This window comes from Mobula birostris, chromosome 11 (assembly GCF_030028105.1).
Source record: "Mobula birostris isolate sMobBir1 chromosome 11, sMobBir1.hap1, whole genome shotgun sequence".
In the NCBI taxonomy this organism is placed as follows: Eukaryota; Metazoa; Chordata; class Chondrichthyes; order Myliobatiformes; family Myliobatidae; genus Mobula; species Mobula birostris.
In genome coordinates, this window is record NC_092380.1 from 82,591,069 (window position 1) to 82,616,556 (window position 25,488).

General features: G+C 40.2%; 1 protein-coding gene across 12 annotated transcripts; it reads left to right on the forward strand.

Annotated features, from left to right (window-relative positions):
* Nucleotides 1–513: 513 nt before the first annotated feature.
* On the forward strand, nucleotides 514–25,488 carry rag1 (recombination activating 1). 12 transcript variants are annotated; one of them, XR_011887796.1, is made up of 4 exons: nucleotides 528–769; nucleotides 1,326–1,654; nucleotides 5,729–5,907; nucleotides 7,654–10,503. XR_011887796.1 is itself a non-coding variant. In XM_072272670.1 (3 exons), the coding sequence occupies exon 3, from the start codon at nucleotides 21,908–21,910 to the stop codon at nucleotides 25,058–25,060; it is 3,153 nt and encodes a 1,050-aa protein (XP_072128771.1). In that variant the 5' UTR covers nucleotides 514–579; nucleotides 1,379–1,654; nucleotides 21,895–21,907; the 3' UTR covers nucleotides 25,061–25,488. The 12 variants fall into 12 exon arrangements, 8 of the variants coding, with proteins under 8 accessions (XP_072128771.1, XP_072128773.1, XP_072128765.1 ...); XR_011887794.1 differs by having other exon boundaries at nucleotides 1,326–1,518; XR_011887795.1 differs by lacking the exon at nucleotides 7,654–10,503 and adding an exon at nucleotides 7,115–7,239 and having other exon boundaries at nucleotides 1,326–1,518.

The following is a 25,488-nucleotide window of genomic DNA, read 5'->3' on the forward strand; positions in this document are numbered from 1 at the left end:
CTAAAAGAGTTATGAAGTGTAATTATTTAATTGTAAATTATGTACTGTCTGATATTTTACGTTGTGGGTTTGTACCAGGATGCATTATACAGCATCTACGCAAACGTAGACACAGTTTGGCGGGCAGACGGCAGTTTCCCCTAGATGAATGGGAGCTGTGTGTAACATTTGTGGGTGCTCGTCCAGCGATTCAATTCTCTGGATGCTGTGTGATCACTCTGTTTAAAGTACAGTTGTGATGGCGACAGCTGCGTTTTGGTATGCGGCTGTGGGGGTGCAAGTGAGCAATGCGTGCGTGTTGAGGGGGGTGGAGACTAATATATTAGATGAAGTATTAGTTCAAGGTTTGAGTATGGTTGAGCTGTTGGCAAAGTGGAAATTGTATCGCGAAACTTTGATTTTGAGACGAGCACAGGCTTAGTGCTAGTGCAGACAAGCGAGGACATACAAGGGGCGGGGTTGCCAGAGGTGATTGGCGTCCCAGGGGAGGCGGGACCATGGCGTCTGCAAATTGTTGGGGACGGAGGGGCCGGAGCGGCCGGAGCTCAGCGAGGAGCTCAGGATGAGGGAGATTTTGGGGTACGAGTTCTCTCGGTACTGAGGGATGAAGGGAAAGAGTGGTCAGATTTGGAAAATTTGGTTAGTTCCCGTCCCCTAGCGAAAGGCAAGGGTTCCAAGTTGGCATCTGCCATTCCCTCCCTGGCGAGAAAGGCAGAGGAGCCCCACCAGAAGATAAGAATTTTCTCTGGGATAACACCTAGCCCCGAAGGTGAGGAGGATTATGAGACATGGGTAGAGCAAACGTTGCTGCTCTTTGTTACATATACAAAGTCTAATTAATACCTTTGGATCACATTATCTTACATAATAACTTAAAAAACCCCTTGTTAACATTGTCACTAAGTCCCAAGTAAGATATGAATCATGCATTTGTTTTAGAATTTTTTGTTTGCCATTTTGAGGAATATCAGAAATCCCTAGAGCTGATCTGAAAGGTAGGGGATAAGGCTAAGCTGGCTGTCAAGGGACACCTTGGTGAGAGGGGTTGCTTGAATGTACCACTGTAAGCTGTGCTACTGTAGACCATGCCAGTGGAGCACAGGGCACTTTGTATGTCTTGTGGCTGGATGTGGGGCTGTCATGGGTAGTGGTTGCAAGTGGTCACCTAAAGTCAGAATGATTTGGCAATTAGTCTTCAGAGCAAAGCACAAATAAACATTTAAGTGTGATCCAACATTGAATTTGTGGGAAGAATTTTATAATAACTAGAAAATAAAGTATATACTGTAGGTAAGCAAATTTCTTATTTCTGCTTTCTTCTGAAGGTTTGCAAAGTGAGTACCTCTAGGAAATTATTCATGATCTTCTGTCTCCCAAGGAAAGCAGCAGCATTTTGGTATGTGAAGATGGAAAAAAAGGAATATTCCAAGTTGTGAATTCTGATTCTCTGGCCAAGCCCTGGGGTCAAAGGAAAAAGAATGAGCGCCTGCCCCATGAAAAACTCAGCAGAGCATTGAGGTAACATTGTGCATCAGAGTACCAGCTACGTAGGTTCAATTCCTGCTGCTGTTTGTAAGGGGTTTGTACGTTCTCCCCATGACCTCGCGGGTTTTCTCCGGGTGCTCCGGTTTCCTCCCACATTCCAAAGACGTTGGTAGGTTAACTTGTCATTATAAATTGTCCCATGATTAGGCTAGGATTAAACTGGGTGATTGCTGGGTGTCGTGGGTCAAAGGGTCTGAAGGGTCTACTCTGTGTCGTAGATCAATAAAAAAAAATTTAAATCTGACATTGAGATAACATCGAGGTAACATTGTGCATCTGTCATTGAGGTAACAATGTGAATCTGTCATTGAAGTAACAGTGTGTTTGTCATTGAGGTAACATGCATCTGTCATTGAGGTAACAGTGTGCGTCTGTCATTGAGGTAACAGTGTGCGTCTGTCATTGAGGTAATGTTGTGTGTCTGACATTGAGGTAACAGTGTGCACCTGACATTGAGGTAACGTGCGTCTGTTGTTGAGGTAACAGTGTGCATCTCATATTGAGGTAACAGTGTGCGTCTGTCATTGAGGTAACAGTGTGTGTCTGTCGTTGAGGTAACTGTACGTCTGTCATTGAGGTAACAGTGTGCGTCTGTCATTGAGGTAATGTGTGTCTGACATTGAGGTAACAGTGTGCACCTGACATTGAGGTAACGTGCGTCTGTTGTTGAGGTAACAGTGTGCATCTCATATTGAGGTAACAGTGTGCGTCTGACATTGAGGTAACAGTGTGTGTCTGTCGTTGAGGTAACTGTGCGTCTGACATTGAGGTAACAGTGTGTGTCTGTCATTGAGATAACAGTGTGCATCTCATATTGAGGTACCATTGAGCATCTGTCATTGAGGTAACGTTGTGTTTCTGATATTGAGGTAACATTGTACTTCTGACATTGAGGTAACAGTGTGCATCTGACATTGAGGTAACAGTGTGCATCTGACATTGAGGTAACAGTGTGCATCTGACATTGAGGTAACTGTGTGTCTGTCACTGAGGTAACATTGTGCGTCTGACAATGAGGTAACATTGAGTGTCTGACATTGAGATAACAGTGTGCATCTCATATTGAGGTACCATTGAGCATCTGTCATTGAGATAACGTTGTGTTTCTGACATTGAGGTAACATTGTGCTTCTGTCGTTGAGGTAACAATGTGAATCTGTCATTGAAATAACAGTGTGTCTGTCATTGAGGTAACGTGCATCTGACATTGAGGTAACAGTGTGCAACTGACATTGAGGTAACGTTGTGCGTCTGTTGTTGAGGTAACTGTGCATCTCATATTGAGGTAACATTGAGCGTCTGTCGTTGAGGTAACGTGTTTCTGACATTGAGGTAACAGTGTGCGTCTGACATTGACGTAACAGTGTGTGTCTGTCGTTGAGGTAACTGTGCGTCTGACATTGAGGTAACAGTGTGTGTCTGTCATTGAGGTAACATTGTGCGTCTGTCGTTGAGGTAACAATGTGAATCTGACATTGAAGTAACAGTGCATCTGTCATTGAGGTAACGTTGTGTGTCTGACATTGAAGTATGTTAAAAGGAGAGCATTAAGCTTCCCTTAATCTATTCATTGATGTAGTAAAATGTGAACAGAGTCAATTAAACATCAGCTATGTTTTTGAGCCAGAAACAACTTACCTCATGAGTAAATATACACAGTAAACAATTATATATGTGTTTGGCATTATGGGAATAGTTTGACTTCCAGAATAATTCCAGATTGGCATGAAAGTTTCTGTGAATCATGTTGGTAGACACCTGGTATATAATAATGGTGAAAAGATTCTGTGAAATGGTTGCCTGTGGAAAACAGATGGTGTAGTGTTTGAACAGGGGAATTGAAAGAAAAAAATTCTCAAGTATAGTTAATGATGGGCAGTGGATATGTAAGTAAAAACAACAGTGCCATAGATGTTGTGCAAACCCATGTTTCATGTGTTAATTGAGTTCTTGCTGCAATTCCTTTGCAGTTATGGAGCACCCAGGAACCTCATATTAATTAATGTCAATTAATTAACTTCAGGTTTATGTGTGCTTCATAACTGCAACTGGTAGGTTATCAACGTCAATAACACTTGATTTTCATGTTTAGCAGAGGGATCTAATTATTCAGAGGTTACTTCATTTTATTTTGCTTTTCAGGCATTATTTGAAAACAGGGATTCTGGAATGGGTGGATAAAAGATGAGTGTATAAATTTGGAAAGAATGCATATAGCTGGAGATAAAAACTTTCATTCACTCATCAATTAAAATCCTATTGATTGAAAATAGGAATCATTCTACAATACACCAGTAAATTCTTCAGACCCGGGAATATCTTTGGTCAATAATCAATATAATTTAACAATATAATCAGAGTCCTATTAAATATCAAACCACTGTATTAAATGTATTTTTAAAAATTATACAACAAGTCTGTAGCAAGTAATTCAATTGCATTGCTTTTGTTGTAAATAACTTTGTAACTGCTCTGTGGAGCCAATGCACAAGTGATCAAAATCCATGATCTACATCAACCTCTAGCTATCATTTGTTTGTGTGTATAGATTTCCAGCTATTTATCTCTATTACATTGACCTACATAGAGCACAGTGCAGAAATAAGCAAGTTATTTGTCCCTCTTCCTATCCTTCCTCACCCATCAGTTTACTCCTCGAGTCTTTTCTTAACTGTACGCTTGTTTAATTTTTTCTACTTTCATGTTCACTTGGCTGTGAATTCCATGTTTTCACCACACCATGTTTTCTTCTGACTTTCCTCTCTCAATGGCCTCTGTCTTTTTTCTTTTTCTCCCAGAGATGCTTTCTCTTTACTTTCTTTAACAATTCGATGATCATAATTCAACTCTACCCAAATCTTTCTGATTTAAAGACATACATCAATATCATCTGACAACATTATGTACACAGTGTAATTATATAGAGTAGCATTTTATTTGTTTTACTGAGGGAATTTGCCTAGCATTTTATAGGAATGTGCAAACTATTTTCTAACGATGGCTGAAAATTACTGTTGATGATGTTGCTATTTTACCAAGTCATTTTATGCGGTGAGTGCTTCTGCTAAGGTACTGCAATGACGAAAGTTATAACAACGTCTGCTGCACCAGGCCACTGAAATAATAAACCACCAGTTTCAGTCTGTTATTTTCTTTTTTTTTGTATCTGTTTCTTCTTGCAATGTTCAAATTATATATGGAAACACTGAACTTAGATATGGACACTGAAAGTACAACATGCCAGGAACAAAGAGCTTCCACTATGAGTGTAACAAAGCTCAATACATTGCTTACATTTGTAACTATACTGTGGAAATTGTGATAATAAAATAAATTTTCTCACATAATTCAAATGATCAGTTTTGCTATGATAGATTTTCTTCATTTGATATATTAATAATTATAATTATAAATTAGGTACATTGAAGCTGAAAATACACAGACTGAGGAGAACCAGCCAAATGTGGTTGAGTTAGTGGGGTCAGTGTATCTGAAAACATAATTGAAATAGATATTTCAGCCAACATTTCATTTTCTATCATTGAAAGAGAAATCCGATCTATATCTTACCACCATTCTTTCAACTGGAGCTTTAAATCATTTTATATATTTTTTAGTGGTAAATTATTGATTGATTTCAGTGTTATTAATTGAGATGGCATCTACGTGTCTCAGCCTTTGTTGGGCCAAGTTCTTCCTGACTTCTTTGGGCAAAGTGTCTCTTGATTTCTTCCTAAAGAAATTTTGAATTCCTTTTAGCTCCTCAGAAGAGAAATGTGTTGTTTACATACGATCTTAAGCTCTAACCTTGCTGTCCTTCGCCCCTCTTTAGAATCATCAATATCCTAAAAAACATCCTGAACCATGTGCATGTGAGCGAATTGAAACAAAATTTAGAAACGTTCTCCTCAGAAGCTTGCCTTGTCTAACATACAGGAAGATTAGAGTGACTTAGTCTGGGAGGTAACTGAGGAAAGTAGTCTAGGTAACCCTGCATGAGAGTGAAGGGAATTTACTGAGTGCGACCAGAAGTGTCCCACTTTGAGTGAAGCAACTGACCCTGTATTACTGGTTCAACTCCCCACTGGTGTCACAAAGCCAGGCAACTTTCAAAAATCTCCTTAAATTGTGTCGCTGGACATTGCATTTATAGACAACAATTTTTAACGTTCTTTTGCTTCAGGCATGGAGCCCATTGCAGATTCTTGATGGAGACACTATTTGACTGACTGAAGATATAATAAACATCGCTGCGGATCCAAAATAAGCGGCCATTAATTGCCTAAAGCAAGAGAATACCTCACGTGGAGGGTCTCCCCCTGACACTCCCATGCTATTACTCTTGGAATCACTTTGAATCAGGTTTGATATCACTGGCACATGTCGTGAAATTTGCTGTTTTGTGGCAGCTGTACAGTGCACTACATAATAATAACAATAAAAACTATAAATTACAATAAATAACAATAATAAAATTAAACAAGCAGTGAAAAAGAGAGGAAAAATACAGAGGTAGTTTTCATAGTGTTCTCCACATACCAACTGCTATCGTCCCAATCTTCACCTCCCCCAGCTTGCACCTTTCACCAGCTCCCCAGTCACCATGGACTCACCTTCACTACTGGGCAGGTGAGAAGGGTTCTCGGGAAACTCAGACACGGCAAAGCACTGGGATTGGAGGGTGAGAACCCCAAGGTCCTGAAGGAGTGTGCTGAGCAGCTGTGTGGAGTTCTCCAGAGCATTTTCAGTCTGAGTCTCAGCCTGGAAAGGGTCCCGACCAGGTGGAAAACACGTGTGGTCAAAGTACCCAAGAAGGGCCAACCAAAAGTCTTGAATGACTACCGTCCAGTGACCCTGACCCTGATCACACATTGTGAAGACCTGAGAGAGGCTGGTCCTGGCTTACCTCTGACCCCTGGTCAGGTCAGCCCTCCATCCCCTGCAGTTTGTCTACCAGGAGCACACTGGAGTTGAATTGGAGAACTCAGGGAAAGAAAGCAAGTTGTTTTGTTTATGTCTCCCCTCTTGCTGTGAAAGGGTGACACCTCTCTGTCCCTTTATTAGGGAGAGAGGGAGAGCCTGTGGCATGTTGAATTGTTGGATGAATGATTAGTTTTTGTTGTATTGCAGATCACGGTCTTTCTTGGGGACTTTGCTATTGCTTGCTTAGTGGGTGGAGGGTGCTGATTTTTTTTTGTTGAAGCAAGAGGGGTGGGGAATATCATTGCTTTGCTGCTGCTTGTATGTGGGAGGGAGAGTGGGGGGGTGCTTTAGAGTTCTAATGTTTTCCTGTCACTCATTCTTTGGGGCACTCTTCTGTTTTCATGGATGTTTGCGAAGAACAAGAATTTTAGGTTATACATTGTATACGTTCTCTGATATTCAATGGAACCATTGAAATTATAATTATATCACACCACTTAAATCCTGACCCGGATCTGGGCCGTACCCTCCAAATATCCAGACCTGCATCTCGGTTTTTTTGCACTATCTTACTTTCCATTTTTCTATTTTCTATTTATGATTTATAATTCAATTTTTTAATATTTACTATCTATTTGTAATCCAGGGAGCGGGAAGCACAGAATCAAATATCGCTATGATGATTGTACGTTCTAGTATCAATTGATGGCGACAATGGAGTATGAAGTATAAATGTTGAAAACATGGTGTGTAAATTTGGAATTAAATATTGGACAGAATCTGAAAGGAAAAGAGAGAGACTTCCTTATTCAGCATCTGTTTTGTCAGATTTAAGTTCAGGCTGCATTTTAACTGTTCCTACAATGCACCATTTGTGTTTGTTAAGCATGTGTGAAGGCAAACAATTTTCACCTCATTATATGGCTAAGTATGACCGTTTGTTTAGGATGCAAGGCACTGCATCTGCTGCCAGTGCCCAAAATTGAAAAGGCAGGGTGCTACTGTTACTTCCAAGTTATCGTCATGAGAAGGTCCATCTGAGAGAGTTCTCTGAAGAAGCATTCTGTGATTGAAAGGTCTCAGAGAAAATGATAATCAAATCAATATTTTATTCTGGAGGAGTTATTTCTACTTTATTTGTATGATAATATTGCCTAACTGATATGTACGTCTTACTTTCTATAGGATCGTGAAAATATTTGGGATGGAATGAAGCCATTTATCAGAAGTAAAAAGTAACTTAACTTCCTTGCTCAGGCAGTCATATCACAAACAGTGTTGGCCACCTCCTACCCGTGCAACAAACCAATCTCTCAAGGCTTACTTTTACCTCTGCTATTCAGTCCATTGGATTTATACTGATTATCCTTGAGCAGGACACTATAAAAAAGACTGATATGATGACTAAAATCATAAAATCAATGGCAGGATACTTGGTAGTGTGGAGGAGCAGAGGGATCTGGGGGTACATGTCCACAAATCCCTGAAAGTTGCCTCACAGGTGGATAGGGTAGTTAAGAAAGCTTATGGGGTGTTAGCTTTCATAAGTCGAGGGATAGAGTTTAAGAGTCGCGATGTAATGATGCAGCTCTATAAAACTCTGGTTAGACCACACTTGGAGTACTGTGTCCAGTTCTGGTCGCCTTACTAGAGGAAAGATATGGAAGCATTGGAAAGGGTACAGAGGAAATTTACCAGAATGCTGCCTGGTTTAGAGAGCATGCATTATGATCAGAGATTAAGGGAGCTAGGGCTTTACTCTTTGGAGAGAAGGAAGATGAGAGGAGACATGATAGAGGTGTACAAGATAATAAGAGGAATAGATAGAGTGGATAGCCAGTGCCTCTTCCCCAGGGCACCACTGCTCAATACAAGAGGACATGGCTTTAAGGTAAGGGGTGGGAAGTTCAAGGGGGATATTCGAGGAAGGTTTTTTACTCAGAGAGTGGTTGGTGTGTGGAATGAACTGCCTGAGTCAGTGGTGGAGGCAGATACATTAGTGAAGTTTAAGAGACTACTAGACAGGTATATGGAGGAATTTAAGGTGGGGGCTTATATGGGAGGCAGTGTTTGAGGGTCAGCACAACATTGTGGGCTGAAGGGCCTGTACTGCGCTGTACTATTCTATGTTCTATGTTCTATAAACTGGTCCTTGAAGTTTCATTCTTACAGCTCTATGTAGCTGCATGTATTGTTGGTGATCCTTCCCATTCCCATCAGTTCTGCCCAGGTCTTTAATTACTGAACAGCTGTGTGTTCTAAACATTTTATCAGGAGGAGTTTTACAGATTCCTTGCCAATCTTTCTTTTTCAGAGGAATGCTAATTTTCTGGCTTGTACATTGAAGTTGCCTTGGAGGATCAGTTTATCTCCCTCTGGGCCCTAAGATAAGTTCTTTCAAGGCTAGAGTAGGCCTTATTCTTAGCTTCCAGTGTTGGGGCGGATGTGTTGATGACTGTGGCGTGCTGGTTCAGCATCACAGTAAGCTGGAGTGTCACTAGACATTGCCTCCCCAGAGGGGAGTCACTGAGCTGCCAGACCAGCTCATTCTTGCAAACTAAACACAGCCCACGAAGGGAATGCACCTTTCCCATTCTGCTCTTATAGAGTTTTTTTCTTTGAGCTGGCGATGTTACTGATAATGACTCGTTCAGGGTGATGATGTCAATCTTGCAGCCATAACAGAAGAGCGCCATTCAGATTTGTCATTATTGGAAGTGTCCCTTGGGTTCCAGACTTTCAGGTCTGGAACATTATGATAAGGAGTGGAAGTAGCTCAAGTGCAATTTCTTTCATAGGGGGATTGTCTTGCACCTTAGATATCATACCCAGAGAGGCAAGGGGAGCCAAGATGTCCAGAGATTAAAGATTAAAAGAATTCAAAATGCATTTATCATCAATGTATATGTGCAGAAAACAACCCTGAGATACATCTTTTCCACAGAGCCACAAAACAAAGACATTAAACCTCCCTGTGTAAAAAGAAACAAACTGCACAAACAACAAAACATCACCCCCTCCCCTCCCAACACATAAGAAAATGACAAATCACACAAATGCCAACAGGAACATCAACTACCCCCACGTGCAAAAAAAATCAAATTGTGCAAACGGCAACAAGAACATTAACAACACTCATGTGCAAAAAAGAAACAAATCATGCAAATGGCAACAAGGAAGTATGTGAGACATCATGGAAAATAAAACACAAAATTGAAAGAGTCCATGTTCATTTTGGCTCAGTGTTTGTTAGTTCGATCCATAAATTGCAAGCCCAGAACTCCAGTACCAGCCTCCAGCAGCAACAATGGAAAGAGAGAGAGACCATTTAAACGAAGGGACCTTCGCACAGGAGCAGCGAGAGAGAAAGCGACACATGCAGACACCTCTCTCCGACAGCAAGAGCAGGAGGCTGGCAGACAGTACTGAACACTCACTTGCCTTGATGCTTCAATCTTCCCTGACACTTTGGATGACAAGATCAGTGAGAAATGAAGTTGATCATGGGCTCACACCCCATCTCTAAGCTTCTTGGCCTCGAGGCCACCTGCCTGTCAGAACCTTCTCAGAGACAGAAAAGTGCCAAATCGCCCAATTGGCTTGAAAACACACCATTAAACTGTAGATCGCAGGCTCCAACAGTACCAGAGCCACATTTAAAAGAAAAAGAAGACATAAAAGATATGAAAGAAACCATTACATGTACCACCTAGAGAATGTCACCCATGATAGTGTTGTTTGCTGGCGCCATCTTCTTCTGGAATATGGTTTATTCAATAAACAAATACATACATGGACACACTTTGTAGGCGTTTGTCAGCACGTAAGCACTTTCTCTATCTCTCTTCTCTTAAACACATACACACACACACACACACAGTATATTGTGTGTTTATATGCAGTGGATTCTGGTTAATTGAGACACATCAGGACCAATACGTTTGCCCCAATTAAGTGGCTGCCCCAATTAGCTGAAATTTCATGGAAATACGGTACTGTGCAAATGTTTTAGGCACATATAAAAAAGGCTATAAAGTGAAGATGATTTCAAAAGTAATGAAATGAAATGTTTCTAAATATCAAAAAAATTACCATCAAGAGCAATAAACATAAAAAACTAAATCAAATCAATATTTGGTGTAATCACCCTTTATCATTAAAACTGCATCAATTCTCTTAGGTACACTGTTGTGCAGTCTTATAAGAAAATTGGCTGGTAGGTTGTTCCAAGATGCTTGTATACTGCTGTGTTCTTTTGATTGACCATAAATGAATAAAATTAGTGCAGACGCCTCGTGCAGGTAATGGACGGCTTTCATACAATGTTTTTGATGATTGCATCCTCCAAATCTTCATGTTTATTGTAACATGCAAGGTGATTGTTGATAGCTTCAAATATTTTTGTAGTTGCTAAGTAGTTGAAGCAGTGAAACCGTTTCATTTTCACTCCCAGCCCGAATGCTTGACATCGCTGTCAGCAAAACAGTTCTGAATTATTTCTTGGCTACTGTCAGTGACAAAATTCACTGCTTTTTGAACATAAGCACATGCGACTGACATGATTTAAAAACTGTTGGTTCTAAACACAGTGTGCTGTAACGGCCATGCAAGTGCACATGACGGACTCTGGTTAGAAACTGTTCAGCAAGTCTCCTGTCCCAATTAAGTAGCATAGTGTCCCAAATAAATGAAGGGAATCTCAGTAATTTCTTGATTAGTTTTTGTTATGTAAGAGTTGTCCATTGGTTTTAAATATATACATACACATACACACACACACACACGGCACACAGATTATGCACACCATATATGTGTTTACACACTCAGAAACACAGCACAGTTACCCTTGCCCTATATTTTCTCTTGATTTATATCTCTTTTTGATCCATCCTACTCTTGATTCTCCCCATTCCTGAATGTATTGTCCTTCAGAGTAATCCTGATCTCTCATCTTTTCCAATCCCTCTCTGTCCTCCTTCCTCTAACCATATGTCCTGACAGTGTACATGTGTACAGTTGATTGACAATAAACTGAACTCGAATTTGAATTCCAGCATCTGTAGGATCTCTCGTGATGTCTGTAAGGAGTTTGTATGTTTTCCCTGTGACTGCACGGATTTCCTCTGGGCGATCAGGTTTTCTCACACATTCCAGAGGCATTCGAGTTGGTAGGTCAGTGGGACACATGCATAACTGGGCAGTGCAGGCTTGTTGGGATGAAAGAGCCTGTTACTGTGCTGTATCGCAAAAATAAAAGCCCCTGCCTCTGATCCCATCCACTTACTCTGTTCCCTCTAAGACTCTAACCTGTTCCTTTGCATTTTATTCCATAGATACCTTCCCAACTCTCCCTCCCGTCATTCTCCATCTACTGTTTGCTCAGCCTATTGCTTAGTGCAGACTCCCCAGCCTTCTCACAGAAGGCTTCAGGAGAAACTGCAGCGCCATCTAGTGCTGCTTGATGTAACTGGTTCCTCAGGGCTATGGGGGAGGGTATGTGGGTGCTGGCTTGTGATTTCCTATTCACTGGAGATGCAGATATACCTTGTGGGGATGGGAGCATCTCACACAGTCACCATCTTTCAAAAGATAATTTGATGTGCTCAAATGAATGTTCAAGCTCAGAAGAACACTGTCTGGAGTTTGCAAACTCAAGATATTCTACAGATGCTGGAAATCTTGAGCCATACATAGAAAATCAACCTGCTGAAGGGCCTTGTCTAGAAATATTGACAGTTTATTTCCCTCCAGAGATGCTGCCTGACCTGCTGAGTTCCTCCAGCATTTTGAGTATGTGGAGCTTGCACATTTTCCCTCCCACTGCATGAGCTGCCTCCTATTTCTGGCACAGAACTGGACATTAATTGGCTCCTGTACATTGCACCAGTGTGCAGGGGTGTGGTGGGATTTTGGAGGATGCAGAAATTGATGGGAGTATGGGGACAATAAAATGAGCTAGGGCGGGATTGGTCTGAAAATGGGTGCTTGCTGGGCAGCAGTAAACCAAAGGGTCTGTTTCCTTGCTGCGTCATTCTATGACTCTGGAGCACCATGGAAAGGCTCTTCTCGGACCACATCTCACAGACAGTCTGGAAAAAACCCAAGCACCAGGAGCTGCAGGGTGCAAATAGCATATCGATTGTTCTGAAACCAATTGTAATTGCCATGTGTGATGTGATGGCATTTCTACCAGAAAACATAGGATTGACAGGAGTGACCAGAAGGCCTATGAGCTAACTAACCACAGCAAAGGGGATTGTTGAATTAGGTTTATGGGCACCTGAAAGCAACGATCCTGCAGTACAAGGATTCCAATGAATTGCTAGCTGTCAGGACATTATATTCAAGCCCATGGAGTTGGCAAAGGACAAATACGAGGGAGCATCATTTTAAGGTGATTGTATGGGTGTTGGGGGGGGGGAAGAGTTCAAGAGATAAGTACTTTTTACACAGAGAGTGGTGGCTTTGTAGAACGCTCTGCCAGAAGTGGTTGTGGAGGCAAATGCATTAGGGACATTTAAGAATCCCTTAGATAGGTACATGGAAGATAGTAAAATAGAGAGCTATATTGTTGTGTGAAGAAAGTCACTGGAGAAAAGTACTGATAGATATGAAGCAGCCTCTTCATTCAACAAAACTAGTTACAGCAGGCACCATATTGAGACGCTTTTGGTGGAAAGGTCTGCCTGGCCCACACTACCTGATATTTTATATCAAAGGACAATTCCATATTTTCAATGCATCCACAATGCTTTCTTTGGAACTACACACAAGCTTTACATGTCCTGATTCACACCCATACCATAGACATCTAAGTAAGCTTTAATCAGCATTGTCTGGTCTGTGATTCAAGGCTTTTTGGAACCTATTGCTCAGCGCTGCATTTTAAATTAAGTCTACAATCTATACTCAGATTTGAAGATTGATGGCTGAAGTTATTTGCTAGGTGTGCAAACCCAAAAATCGCTCTAACAAGCTACTGTATGTTGGAGAGAATGTTTGGATTGACCTTAGAGTGGGGTAAAAGGTTTGGCACAAAATCATAGGTCAAAAGGCCTGTAGAGTACTGTAATGCTCTAAGTTTTACACTCTATGTTCTAAACGCAGTGCCTTGACTGATGAAAACCAGCATGCTAAACACTCTGTCTTCTTGTATAGCTGCTTTCTGTGAACTGTGCACTTGTGTTCCCAGGTCCCTCTGTTCCACAGCACGTGTAACTGCCTTGCTTTCCACATTTCTATAGCTCTTTGTTTTGACTGACCAAAGTGCATCACCTCACACTTATTCAAATTGAAATCCATTTGCCATTCCTCAGCTCATTTCCCTAACTAATCGAGATCTTTTCGCTATTCATTGTAACCTGCTTCACCATCAACAAGTCCTCCTAATTTAGTGTCATCAGCAAACTTGCTTATCATGCTATGTACATTCATATCTAAATGATTTACATACATAATTAATAACAAGGGTACCAACATTGACCCCTAAGACACTGCACTAGTCACAGGCCTCTGGTTGGAGAATTGACCTTCAGCTATCACCCTCTTCTTCCTATCTTTGAGCCAATTTTGAGTCCATCTTGTTAGCTCCCCATGAACCTAACTTTCCAGATCAGCCTGCCATGCAAGACTTCATCAAAAGCCTTACTAAAGTGCATGGAGACAAAATCCACTGCTCTACCTTCATCTATCCCTGTAGGTACCTTTGAAAAAATAGTCAGACATGACCTCCTATGCACAAAACCATGTTAACTAATTCTGACCAGGCTTTGACTATTCAAATGATCTTGTCTCTCAGAATCTGCTCCAGTAACTTCTCTATGACTGGTCAGCTCATCAGCTTGTAGATCCCTGACCTGTTAGAGCTATACTTCTTAAACAATAAAACAACAGTCTTCTGGAACTTGCCACCAGCCAACAGAGAAGCAATTGTCTCTACATAGGCCTCTGTGATTTCTTACTTGGCCTTCCATAAGTTTGAGGGGTGCGCTTGTTCAGGCCCTGTAGATTTGCCCACCTTAGTGCACTTCAAATCAACAGATACCTCCTTCCTCATAAGAGGCATATGTTCCAAGACCTCACTACTTATTGCCCTCATCTTTTTTGGCATCAATTTTATTTTTGTTAATAAACTCTGACGAAGAAATACACATTAAAAAATCTCAGCCATCACCTGTGGCTCCGCACACAAGCAGCCATGAGAGGACCTAATTCTCCCTAGTTACCCTTTTACTATTAATATAATTGCAGAACCTATTGCGATTATCTTTAACCTTTTCTGTCAAATCTATTTCATACTCTCTTTTTACCCTCCTAATTTCCCTCGTGTGGTCTTAAATTTTTTTATATTCATTGAGGGATTCATTCATAGCCCTCTGCCATCAGACACCCAAATTCCAGCCATACTGAGGACCATGAACAGGGATGGCCTTATCAAAGGCAAAGAAACAACTAGTGCTCACTGGAAGGAGTTCTTGAAATTACCCATGGCTCCAGCCTACAGCAAAATGTTTGGTCAGTCCTTGCCACAAGACTAAAGTCAAAAAGAGCACCTGATATGACAAGCAACAGGGCCCCAAGAGCATATTTTATCCCAGGATACGTCCATTTGCCAGGAGCACTCTGTAAATCCCTGGAGGAAGGCACCACCTCCCAGACCACGCACTCACCTGTACTGCTAAACAGCACCTGCTCCACCTGTGGCCCCGTCACTCACCTTAGAACACACCAAACTGAAGGAAAAGTAACTCAACCCAATTTTTAGCAACTGGGAAAGAAAGTTTGAGGGACAAGCTCCAAAGAAATGCTGTGAAGTTCAATTAATCCACAAGGTGGCAGCATCATGCAGGTGGACAACCAAAGAAGGTGTGTTACTGCACTAAATAAGAGTGAAGAAGGCTGAGAAATTTGGGGGAATGGGTGAGTGGAGAATTGGGTATGAAATAATAATTAACAATAAATTACAGATTTATCAAATTCTAACTATAAATATTATACTTATATTTATATTATACTTATAAAGATTTATTGTAAAGTAGCAAAAATATTAAAAAAATTAAATAAAACTAAATGTAAAATACTAATGAAGATTCCAGCAGCCATGTAAAGATTTACTGTGAGAGAAAACTGTCATGCATAATTGCATTTACGGTTTGAGTATGTGGTTAAACCTGACCACTAGTTTAGAGTGACAAGCCAAAGAGGCAGGGCACCACATCAGCTGCCAAAGTACAAGCCTGAAGAAGAGAGAGAGAGTTCCTGTTATTTCAGAGTTAACCTCATGGTCTGAAACAGGTGGAAGACCTCGCTGAAAAACACATTCTGCAAGACAAAGGTACTATAGGAAATGGCACTTCTATTTACACAGTGTGTAATGACTTTTCATTTGGTGCAGAACTATGATTGAATTTTTGTGTAAGTTTACTTATTTTTAGTATCTTAGCTGCACTGAGCTTATCTAAATGTTATCAAAACTATAGCCATAGCATGCAAACATTGCATACTGTATGTTATAATATCAAATAAACTCTAAGTCTAATTTCCCCCATGACATTTAACTTTCTGAGCATATTGAAACCTGCTAAAAGAGTAATAAAATATTCTATTCGGCAAGAGAGTAAAGAATTGTACCAAATATTACTCACAATCAATTTTATTGATTTTACATTTTGATGTTTTGAAATTTGAATATTTTAAAATATATATGCTATGAAATAGATTTTTCTTTAAATTTTCATATGGCTCCTTTGCTAAGCAGAGTAAGGCTGGATTTAGGATAATGTTGCATTTTATATTATATTTTACATTAGGAAGAGCTCTTTCATTAAAATGACCTCCCTTTTAAAATAGTTAATAATCAATTCACTTACCTTGGTATTACAGTAACAAGGAACATTAAGAATCTTTTTCGAGAAAATTTTGCCAATCTTCTAAATTCTACAAAACAGAACCTGACACAGTGGTCACCCTTGTCCATGTCTCTGGTAGGTCGAATTAATGTTATTAAAATGTATATCTTTCCTAAATTTTTGTATTTATTTCAATCCTTACCAATTCTTATTTCTAAAGCTTTTTTTGATGCGTTAGATTCTATTATTTCGTCCTATCTATGGAAGGGCAAATGTTCCAGACTTAATAAAGCTCACCTTCAAAAATCTAAAAAGGAAGGTAGTATGTCTCTGCCTAATTTTTGTTTATATTATTGGGCAGCCAATATTCGTTGTCTTATTTTTTGGTCTTTCTTCCATAAACAATCTGACTGCCCAAAATTGGTGGTAATGGAGCTGAATTCTAGTAAGGATCTTTCCATCTCTGCACTTCCTTGTCATTTGCCTAGACTAATTGTTGATCCTCTTATTAGACATACTCTGAGAACATGGGCTTAGTTCAGAAAATATAATGGCCTTCATGGTTTCTCTCTCCCTAGCCCTATTTTACACAATCATCTTTTCCTACCTTCTATGTGGGATTCAACATTTCATGATTGGTACAGAAAGGGCATTAGATCTTTTCATAGGTAATAGTTTGCAACTTTTCAACAACTGTCTGTAAAGTTTAACCTATCTAATACTCATTTCTTTAGATATCTTCAAATTAGACATTTCATTAATAATAATAGGCATCCATTAGTCTCGTGAGACCATGGATTTGCGCCTTGGAAGGTTTCCAGGGCGCAGGCCTGGGCAAGGTTGTATGGAAGACCAGTAGTTGCCCATGCTGCAAGTCTCCCCTCTTCACGACACTGATGTTATCCAAGGGAAGGGCATTAGGACCCATACAACTTGGCACTGGTGTCGTCACAGAGCAATGTGTGGTTAAGTGCCTTGCTCAAGGACACATACGCTGCCTCAGCCAAGGCTTGAACTAGCGACCTTCAAATCGCTAGACAAATGCCTTAACCACTTGGCCACGTGCCAACACATTTCATTAACCCTTTAATATCAATCTTTCCTGAGATGCCTGAGAAAAATGTTGTGGAACTGTTTCCTTGTATTAACCCATTGGGTAAAGGTTTAATATCTGCTATTCGGGATAAGTTAGTGATCTTGAGGCATGCCCCCTTCGATAAAATTAGAACTGCCTGGGAGCATGATTTAAATATTTCCCTATCTGATGCGGTTTGGGATTCAATTCTTAAGTCAGTTAACTCAACCTCTTTATGTGCTCGCCACTGCCTTTTGCAGTTTAAGGTTGTACACATGGCTCATATGTCGAAAACTAAATTATCATGGTTTTACCCTGACATTAGTCCCCATGTTTGATAAGTGTAAAGGGGGCGAGGCTTCTCTTATCCATATGTACTGGGCCCGTCCAAGTCTAGAGAAATTCTGGTGAGAAGTTTTTTCAACTCTATCCCATATTCTTAATTGCCACTTAGAACCTAACCCTCTGATTGCTCTTTTTGGCACCTTGGGTGAAGCAGACATGCGCTGGAGTCCAACTAAACGTAAAACATTTTCTTTTGCTTCTCTTTTGGCTAGACGGTTACTTCTTCTTAGGTGGAGAGATGCTGCCCCACCCACTCACGCTCAATGACTTAGTGATATTGTGTCCTGCTTAGACCTTGAAAAGATTCATTGTTCACTTCTTAATTCGGACATAAAGTTTCATAAGGTGTGGGGACCTTTTCTTGAATACTTTCATAGCTCCTCTTTAGATTAAGTTTATCCTTTTTTTTGTACTACAATCCCTTACTTTCAGCTTTTTTTCCTGTAAGTTTTATGGTTTTTTGCTGTGAATTACATTATAGTTTTGGTAGTCAGCATTATATTTTCTTTTTTTATATATGTATTACAGCTCTGTGGGGTTGATTACTCTGATTAATTTTTCTTTTACACATAGAAGTGGTTGGCCTGGGGTTTTATAGCGGGAGGGTGGGGAGGGCACTAACTTTATATGATTTTACTTTGGGTGCTTTTTCCTCATTGTTATGAATTATATATTGGATATGTTTGTTTTGCACAGTATAAATCTCCATTTTGTTTCTGGTTTTTTTCTGTTGCTATATTGTAGAAATGCATAAAAAATTAATAAAAGAAAAAAAAGAAAGAGCCCTGATAAAAATAAAGAGAGGAGGTATGGAGCATTTCCTGGATAATGAGGAATTAAGTTGTTTTTGTGAAATGGTGGAATGTGTTTCTATGAAATTTACTCCAGATGACTAATTCTTGAGGGAATGTACAGAACTATATTAAATTTTTAAAACTATGCTGCTGACAGCTGTGTCACAACATCTTCAGTGTTTGAAAATTTTATAAAGTCCAAATCCATTAACATTAACCTCAAATGTTGAAAATATTAATGTTTTGAAATAGCATTTGTTAAAAATGGCAAGAACATCTATAAACCAATCGACATTTCTGCTATCAGCACTAGACTTCTGAATGCAGTAAATAATTTGTACTGCTTTCTAAACTGAGCACTTTTTACATTGAGTCTCTCTGTTTTTCATAAATAGCACGGCAAGTATTACAAAACTTCATGGTGTTTTTGTACTGGCTAGTTGGTGCAATTCTATCATTCTGCATCCTAAGCTTTATCCAGCTATTTAGCTGATATTTAGGCTGGTATCAGTGCAGAATATTACATAATTTACCAAAAGACACCGATGAATCACAACCAGCATTTTCTTCAATTGTCCTTCGTCTACATTCAGTAGGTATATGGTTACAGTACAAAATTGCTACTACTTTAGAGACAATATAGAAATACATTGTGTCTACAGCTTTGGAATACATGACATCAGTAACTGATAGTGTGTCTGTCTCATTACACAAATTAGGCTTTCTATGCTTTATCTCAAAGAGGATAATGAATAAATATTATAAGTTCGATCATTTGTATAGATTTCTGTTATTTTAGTGGAAAATATTTTACCAATCCAACAATTACAGTTGTTAACAATTTTGAGACAATCTAAAACCTATCAACTTTAATCTTTGGCTTTCACTTCTTTGCTAAAGACTCTAGTCTGTAGTGGACTTAGTTGTGTGATGAATTGATTTCATTGGGTGGACATTATTGATGTGTAATTGTAAACCACTTGCAGATAGAAATGAGGTTCCATTTTTCAATCTGTGACTGTTCTTCGGTAGTGTTGCTTGATGTTCCAAATAGAGGCAATTTCTGTAAATTGAAGTGAATTGCACTTTCTCTTAACTCCAGTGTATTCTCTCAAACTTGACAAATAGCTATTTATTGTCATTTCTGTATCTGCCCTCAGTCTACATATTCATTGAAATTTGTATCTGTGACGCTGTTGCTTCTTCTACTCTATAGACTTCAATTTTGCTAACAAGTCTGAGAGGTGAACAGAATAATTAAATTAACAGGTTAATTGAAGGATTGCTTTTCCTTTTGAAGATCTACCCTCGCTATTACGTCAACTAAAAAAAACCTCAATAAATGTAACGGAGCATGATTTGGTGAACTCTGCACTGTCTTTCCTTTATTACCCCATATTATATTCAAATCCTGCTACAGGTTTCCCCCGCCATCCGAAGGTAGAGCATTCCTATGAAACGGTTCGTAAGCCGGAATGTCGTAAAGCGAAGAAGCAATTACCATTTATTTATATGGGAAAATTTTGTGAGGGTTCGCAGACCCAAACTACCAAATCATGCCAAATAACACATAAAACCTAAAATAACAGTAACATATAGCAAAAGCAGGAATGATATGATAAACGCACAGCTTATATAAAGTGGAAATACTTTTCCACAACCATTGCCTGCACTGTTCTCCGTAGCGAAAATCTCACGCAAGTGCTCTCAGCAGAAAGTCTCACGCAAGCGCTGTTGGCAAAAACACGGCGCAAGCGCTCTCCAGTAACCTTTAAGCCATGAAACTGTCAAATCATACCAAATAACATGTAAAAATACACAGCCTATATAAAGTAGAAATAATGTATGTACAGTGTAGTATCACTTACCAGAATTGGGAAAGCGCGGAGCACGCTGATGGCAGTGTATTAGACTGAGTCGTCGCAGGTTGGGGTGGTGCAGTGGCCCCCACCCTCCGGGCAGCGAACCGATACCGATCCGCAAAGCATGCAGGGGTACAGCGGTAGCTGGGAGGCACACAGCACATCTTTAAGAAAAAAGCCGAAATAAACATGCTAATTAATTAGGTGCTGCCCAGCACGTAATTGTCGGCCCAGATCAGTGCCAATTGCCGATTGCATCGCCTCTGATCTGGGGCGACAATTACGTGTCGGGCTGCACTTAATTAATTAGCATGTTTATTTCGGCTTTTTTCTTAAGGATGTGCTGTGTGTCTCCCGACTACTGCTGCATTCTCTGCGAATCGGTATCTGTCCGCAGCCTGGGTGTTGGGGTGGTGGGACACTGGGGTGTCATCTCGTCGTCTGTTTCCATTAGAGCAGGCAGCTCATCTTCTCCTATGACTTCCCGCCTCGATGTAGAAGGTCGAGGTTCATCGTCTGCTGTAGCTGATGTGGAAGGCTTTCAAACCATCCTGCAAATATCCCTTAAACTGACATACCCTTTCAAAATTAAAGTCGTACTTTATCATTACTCATTCGGTTTCGATTGTTATCCTTTCCTCTTCCAATTGCATCAGCTCTTCATCTATCAGTTCTTGGTCATGGGATGCCAAAACTGCTTCAAAATCGTCTTCATCAGCTTCCACAAGCCAAACTCACTTAGTCCTTACTTCGTTCACCACGATCAAAATGCTTAATTATGTCTAGTTTTACGCTAAGTGTAACACCCTTATGAGCTCTTTCAGGCTTTTCCGATACCATAACATTGATCTTGCTAACGGCTGCTCACAGGCACGTGTTTAGGCAATGCTGGCGAGAATGCGTTCTGAATCCGGGGGAGAGTGGCTGCTCAGGGCGCGCGCTGATTTTTTTTGTGTGCTGCTTTTTTCGTAACAGTGAAAGCACCTTCTGTTAGCGAAAACAGGTACTAATGTAGGTCTTTCGTAACAGTGAGGTTTCGTAAAGTGAACGTTTGAAAAGCGGGGGACACCTGTATTTTTCTCCTGGCTTATTTTTTTAAAGACAATTTTATCACCAAGGCTAGGCTTGTCATTTTCAGATTCACCCTTCTCCCATTTTTGAACACAAGTTTATCATTTTCAATTCTTCCTTGGTCATCAAAAAAACCTTGGAGATAAACATAATGTAACTTAGTCGAAGGAGACAGAGTGTAAGAGGCTGTTTTGCGGTCTGACAGAGTGACTTACTTAACTCTGCAAATTCCTGCCATGTAGAGTATGCTATATTTAACTTCCTTATATTGGATGAGGTTAGAATAACATTGAAATTAAAAGCACAATGTTAGGCTTTGAATTAGAATGTAGGTATTTTAAATTAAACTATGATTAAAACAGACTGTCTTAAATTAATAGCATAAAGAATGATCCTGTTTTAATCAATATCCACTTTTATGTCTCTATTAGATATCACTTTCTAATGGAAATGGAGGTGCCTATGCAAATTATACCAGAATACTTCAAGAACTCAGAAGCAAGGCCAGCAATAAATGTCCAAACAGAAGCCAAGATTTCAACAGAAAAGGCTTTTGAGTCACAGGCTGTTCTGCCTGTCTGTGGTGTGATGTGGCAAATGACTCCTCCTCAGATCAAGCCACAGGGAGCTATGTCTTTAGAAACATTGCCCTTGGACAAGAAGACTTTGGAAGATAAGTCCCTGGAGAAAACGCCTTTAGATGTCAGCCTCCCCAAAGCCAAGTTCTATGACCATATGCAAATGGAAACAAAATCTTTAGAAGATCACATGTTAAAATTACAAAATCTCTGCCGCATGTGTGGAGTTTCCTTTAATACTAACAGTTATGACATGAAGTACCCAGTCAATGGCCCTGTTGATCATGTCACACAAGAGGTTCTTAAGAAAATGGGGCATGGAAACAGTTTTTGGCCAGAACTCATCCACAAGACATTTAATATAGATGTCACGACAGATTCAGAAGCCAGACATCCCACCCACTTCTGCCATAGTTGTTGGCGGATTGTCATTCAGACAATCAACAATCCAACTAATGAAGATGCATTCTTTCCCGTAAGCACAATTGTTCAGTGGAAACCACACTCCAGTTTTTGCAATGTTTGCAACTCTGCAAGTGGAACACGTAAACGCAAAGTTCTCAAACTGAGTGCACCAGGCACCAAGAAGCCTAAAGTAACAGTTGATGTGCCTATCAAATCAAGAGTTATTAAAAGAAAAGATAAAATAAATTCAACAAGTATCTTACTGGCTAAAAAGATTGTGAACTGCAAGAAGATGCATCTAAGTTCAAAAGTCCTTCTGCATGATTATCCCAATAACTTTATTCAGTCAGTGTCATGCCAGGTTTGTGAACATTTATTAGTTGACCCTGTGCAGTCACTGTGCAAGCATCTCTTCTGCAGAACATGCATCCTCAAATGTACTACAGTACTTGGAAAATTTTGTCCAGTTTGCAGGTTTCCATGTGATCCTGCAGAGTTTAAAAGTCCAGTGAAATCATTCATAAGTGTTCTCAATTCATTAGTTCTAAAATGTCCTGTGGAAGCCTGTGAAAAAGAAGTAAGATTTGGTGAATATCCCAAACACACCCAGAATCACAAAAAAACAAGAATGTCACAGAGCTATTCACCAATAAACAAAGGTGGCCGGCCTAGGCAACATTTGCTCTCTCTAACTCGCAGGGCTCAAAAACATCGTCTACGAGATCTCAAACTTCAGGTTAAGGCATTTGCAGAAAAGGAGGAAGGTGGTGATGTGAAGTCAGTATGCCTTACTCTGTTGTTGCTGGCATTGAGAGCTGGAAATGAGCATAGACGAGCAGATGAACTGGAAGCTCTCATGCAAGGTCATGGATCAGGGCTGAAGCCAGGAGTCTGCCTTGCCATTAGGATTAGTACGTTTCTGAGTTGCAGTCAGTATCATAAAATGTATAGGACGGTCAAAGCAGCAACTGGGAAGCAGATATTCCAACCACTGCATGCACTCCGGAATACAGAGAAAACATTGTTGCCAGGTTATTATTCATTTGAATGGGAGCCTCCTCTTGCAAGTGTCTCCACCAACACTGAAGTGGGAATAATAGATGGTACATGTGGCTGGGCACAATGCATTGACGATTACCCATTGGAAACAATTTCGAGAAGATTTAGGTACGATGTGGCGATTGTTTCAGCACTGAAGGATCTTGAGGATCATATTTTGGAAGGTTTAAAACTCAAAAATATAGATGAGTATGTGGGTGGACCTTTCACTGTAGTAATCAAAGAATCTTGTGATGGAATGGGAGATGTTAGTGAAAAACATGGATGTGGTCCTTCAGTTCCAGAAAAGGCAGTGAGGTATTCATTTACAATCATGAGTATAAGTGTTGCGAATGAAAATAATGAGAAGGTGAAAGTATTTGAAGAGCTGAAGCCAAATTCTGAATTGTGCTGCAAGCCTCTTTGCTTGATGCTGGCAGATGAATCTGACCATGAAACTTTGACGGCAATATTGGGTCCACTAATCACAGAAAGGGAAGCAATGAAACACAGTGACTTAATCCTTGAAATTGCAGATATACCTAGATCCTTCCAGATTGTCTTTAGAGGCACAGGGTATGATGAGAAGCTGGTTCGTGAAGTCGAAGGCCTTGAAGCCTCAGGCTCTACGTACGTGTGTACGTTATGTGATTGCACTCGAAGTGACGCTTCACAAAATCTGATCTTTCATTCTATAACAAGGAGCCACGAAGAGAACTTAGAGCGCTATGAAATTTGGCGCACAAATCCATATCATGAGACAGCTGAACAGTTACGCGACAGAGTGAAAGGGGTTTCAGCAAAAGCATTCATTGAAACACTGCCCTCCATAGATGCTTTGCATTGTGATATTGGGAACGCAACAGAGTTCTTCAAGCTGTTCCAGGATGAGATTGGGGAGGTGCACAAAAATCCCAATCCACCTAAGGAGGAAAAGAAAAGGTGGCAAGCAATGCTCGATAAACATCTAAGAAAAAAGATGAACCTGAAACCGGTCATGAGGATGAATGGAAACTTTGCAAGGAAACTAATGACTAATGAGACTGTGGAAGCAGTTTGTGAACTGATTCCCTCCGAAGAAAGACGAGAGATTCTCAGGGAGCTGATGCATCTTTACACTCTTATGAAACCTGTGTGGCGATCCACATTCCCATTCAGAGAGTGCCCTGAACTTCTTTGTCAATACAGCTTTCATTCCCAGAGATTTGCAGAACTGCTTCATACAGAGTTCAAGTACAGGTACGATGGCAAGATCACCAACTACCTTCATAAGACTTTGGCTCATGTCCCTGAGATCATTGAAAGGGATGGCTCTATTGGGGCATGGGCAAGTGAAGGAAATGAATCAGGCAACAAACTCTTTCGGCGTTTCAGAAAAATGAATGCAAGGCAGTCTAAGAGCTATGAGTTGGAAGATATTCTGAAGCACCACTGGCTGTATACTTCAAAGTATTTACAGAGGTTTATGGATGTGAACAATGAATTGCAAAATGAACCAGATCCATTTGTACCAGAAGAATTAATCAGCCAACATGATCCAATAAATTCAATAGATGATGATTCCCTTTATTTTTAAGTTGAGTTCCTGAATTTGAAGTTGGTTCTAAGTCTTTTTAACCACAGGAGACGGAACAGTCTGTAATGTGGTGGCTTATTGTGGCCATATCTGGGAGACAGAGTTGATGTTGAAGACGTCCCAGAGGTGTGATTAAGAGAATAGGATCAGTGTATGATGGGCAAGGTCAGCTGATAAACATATGTATTAGCTGTAATCGAAGCAGGAAGTGATCACAAATCAGTGAGTCTTTCTGTATTTGGATTTTGTTTGGTAATCATAGAAAGCAGGAACTTTGGTTAGATTCTCTGCCTGAAAGATGAGGTAATTTTTCAATGAAGGAGAGATAGCTCTCTTTCCCTCATTAGTGAGAGAGAGAGCCCGTTGGGATGTTGAAGTGTTAGGATGGACAGTCGTTTTTGATGTCATGGTCTCTGGGGGTTTGCTAT

Bases quoted from the DNA above. Each gene is read 5' to 3' on its own strand.
- rag1 (XM_072272670.1), top strand. From the start codon at position 21,908: ATGGAAATGGAGGTGCCTATGCAAATTATACCAGAATACTTCAAGAAC.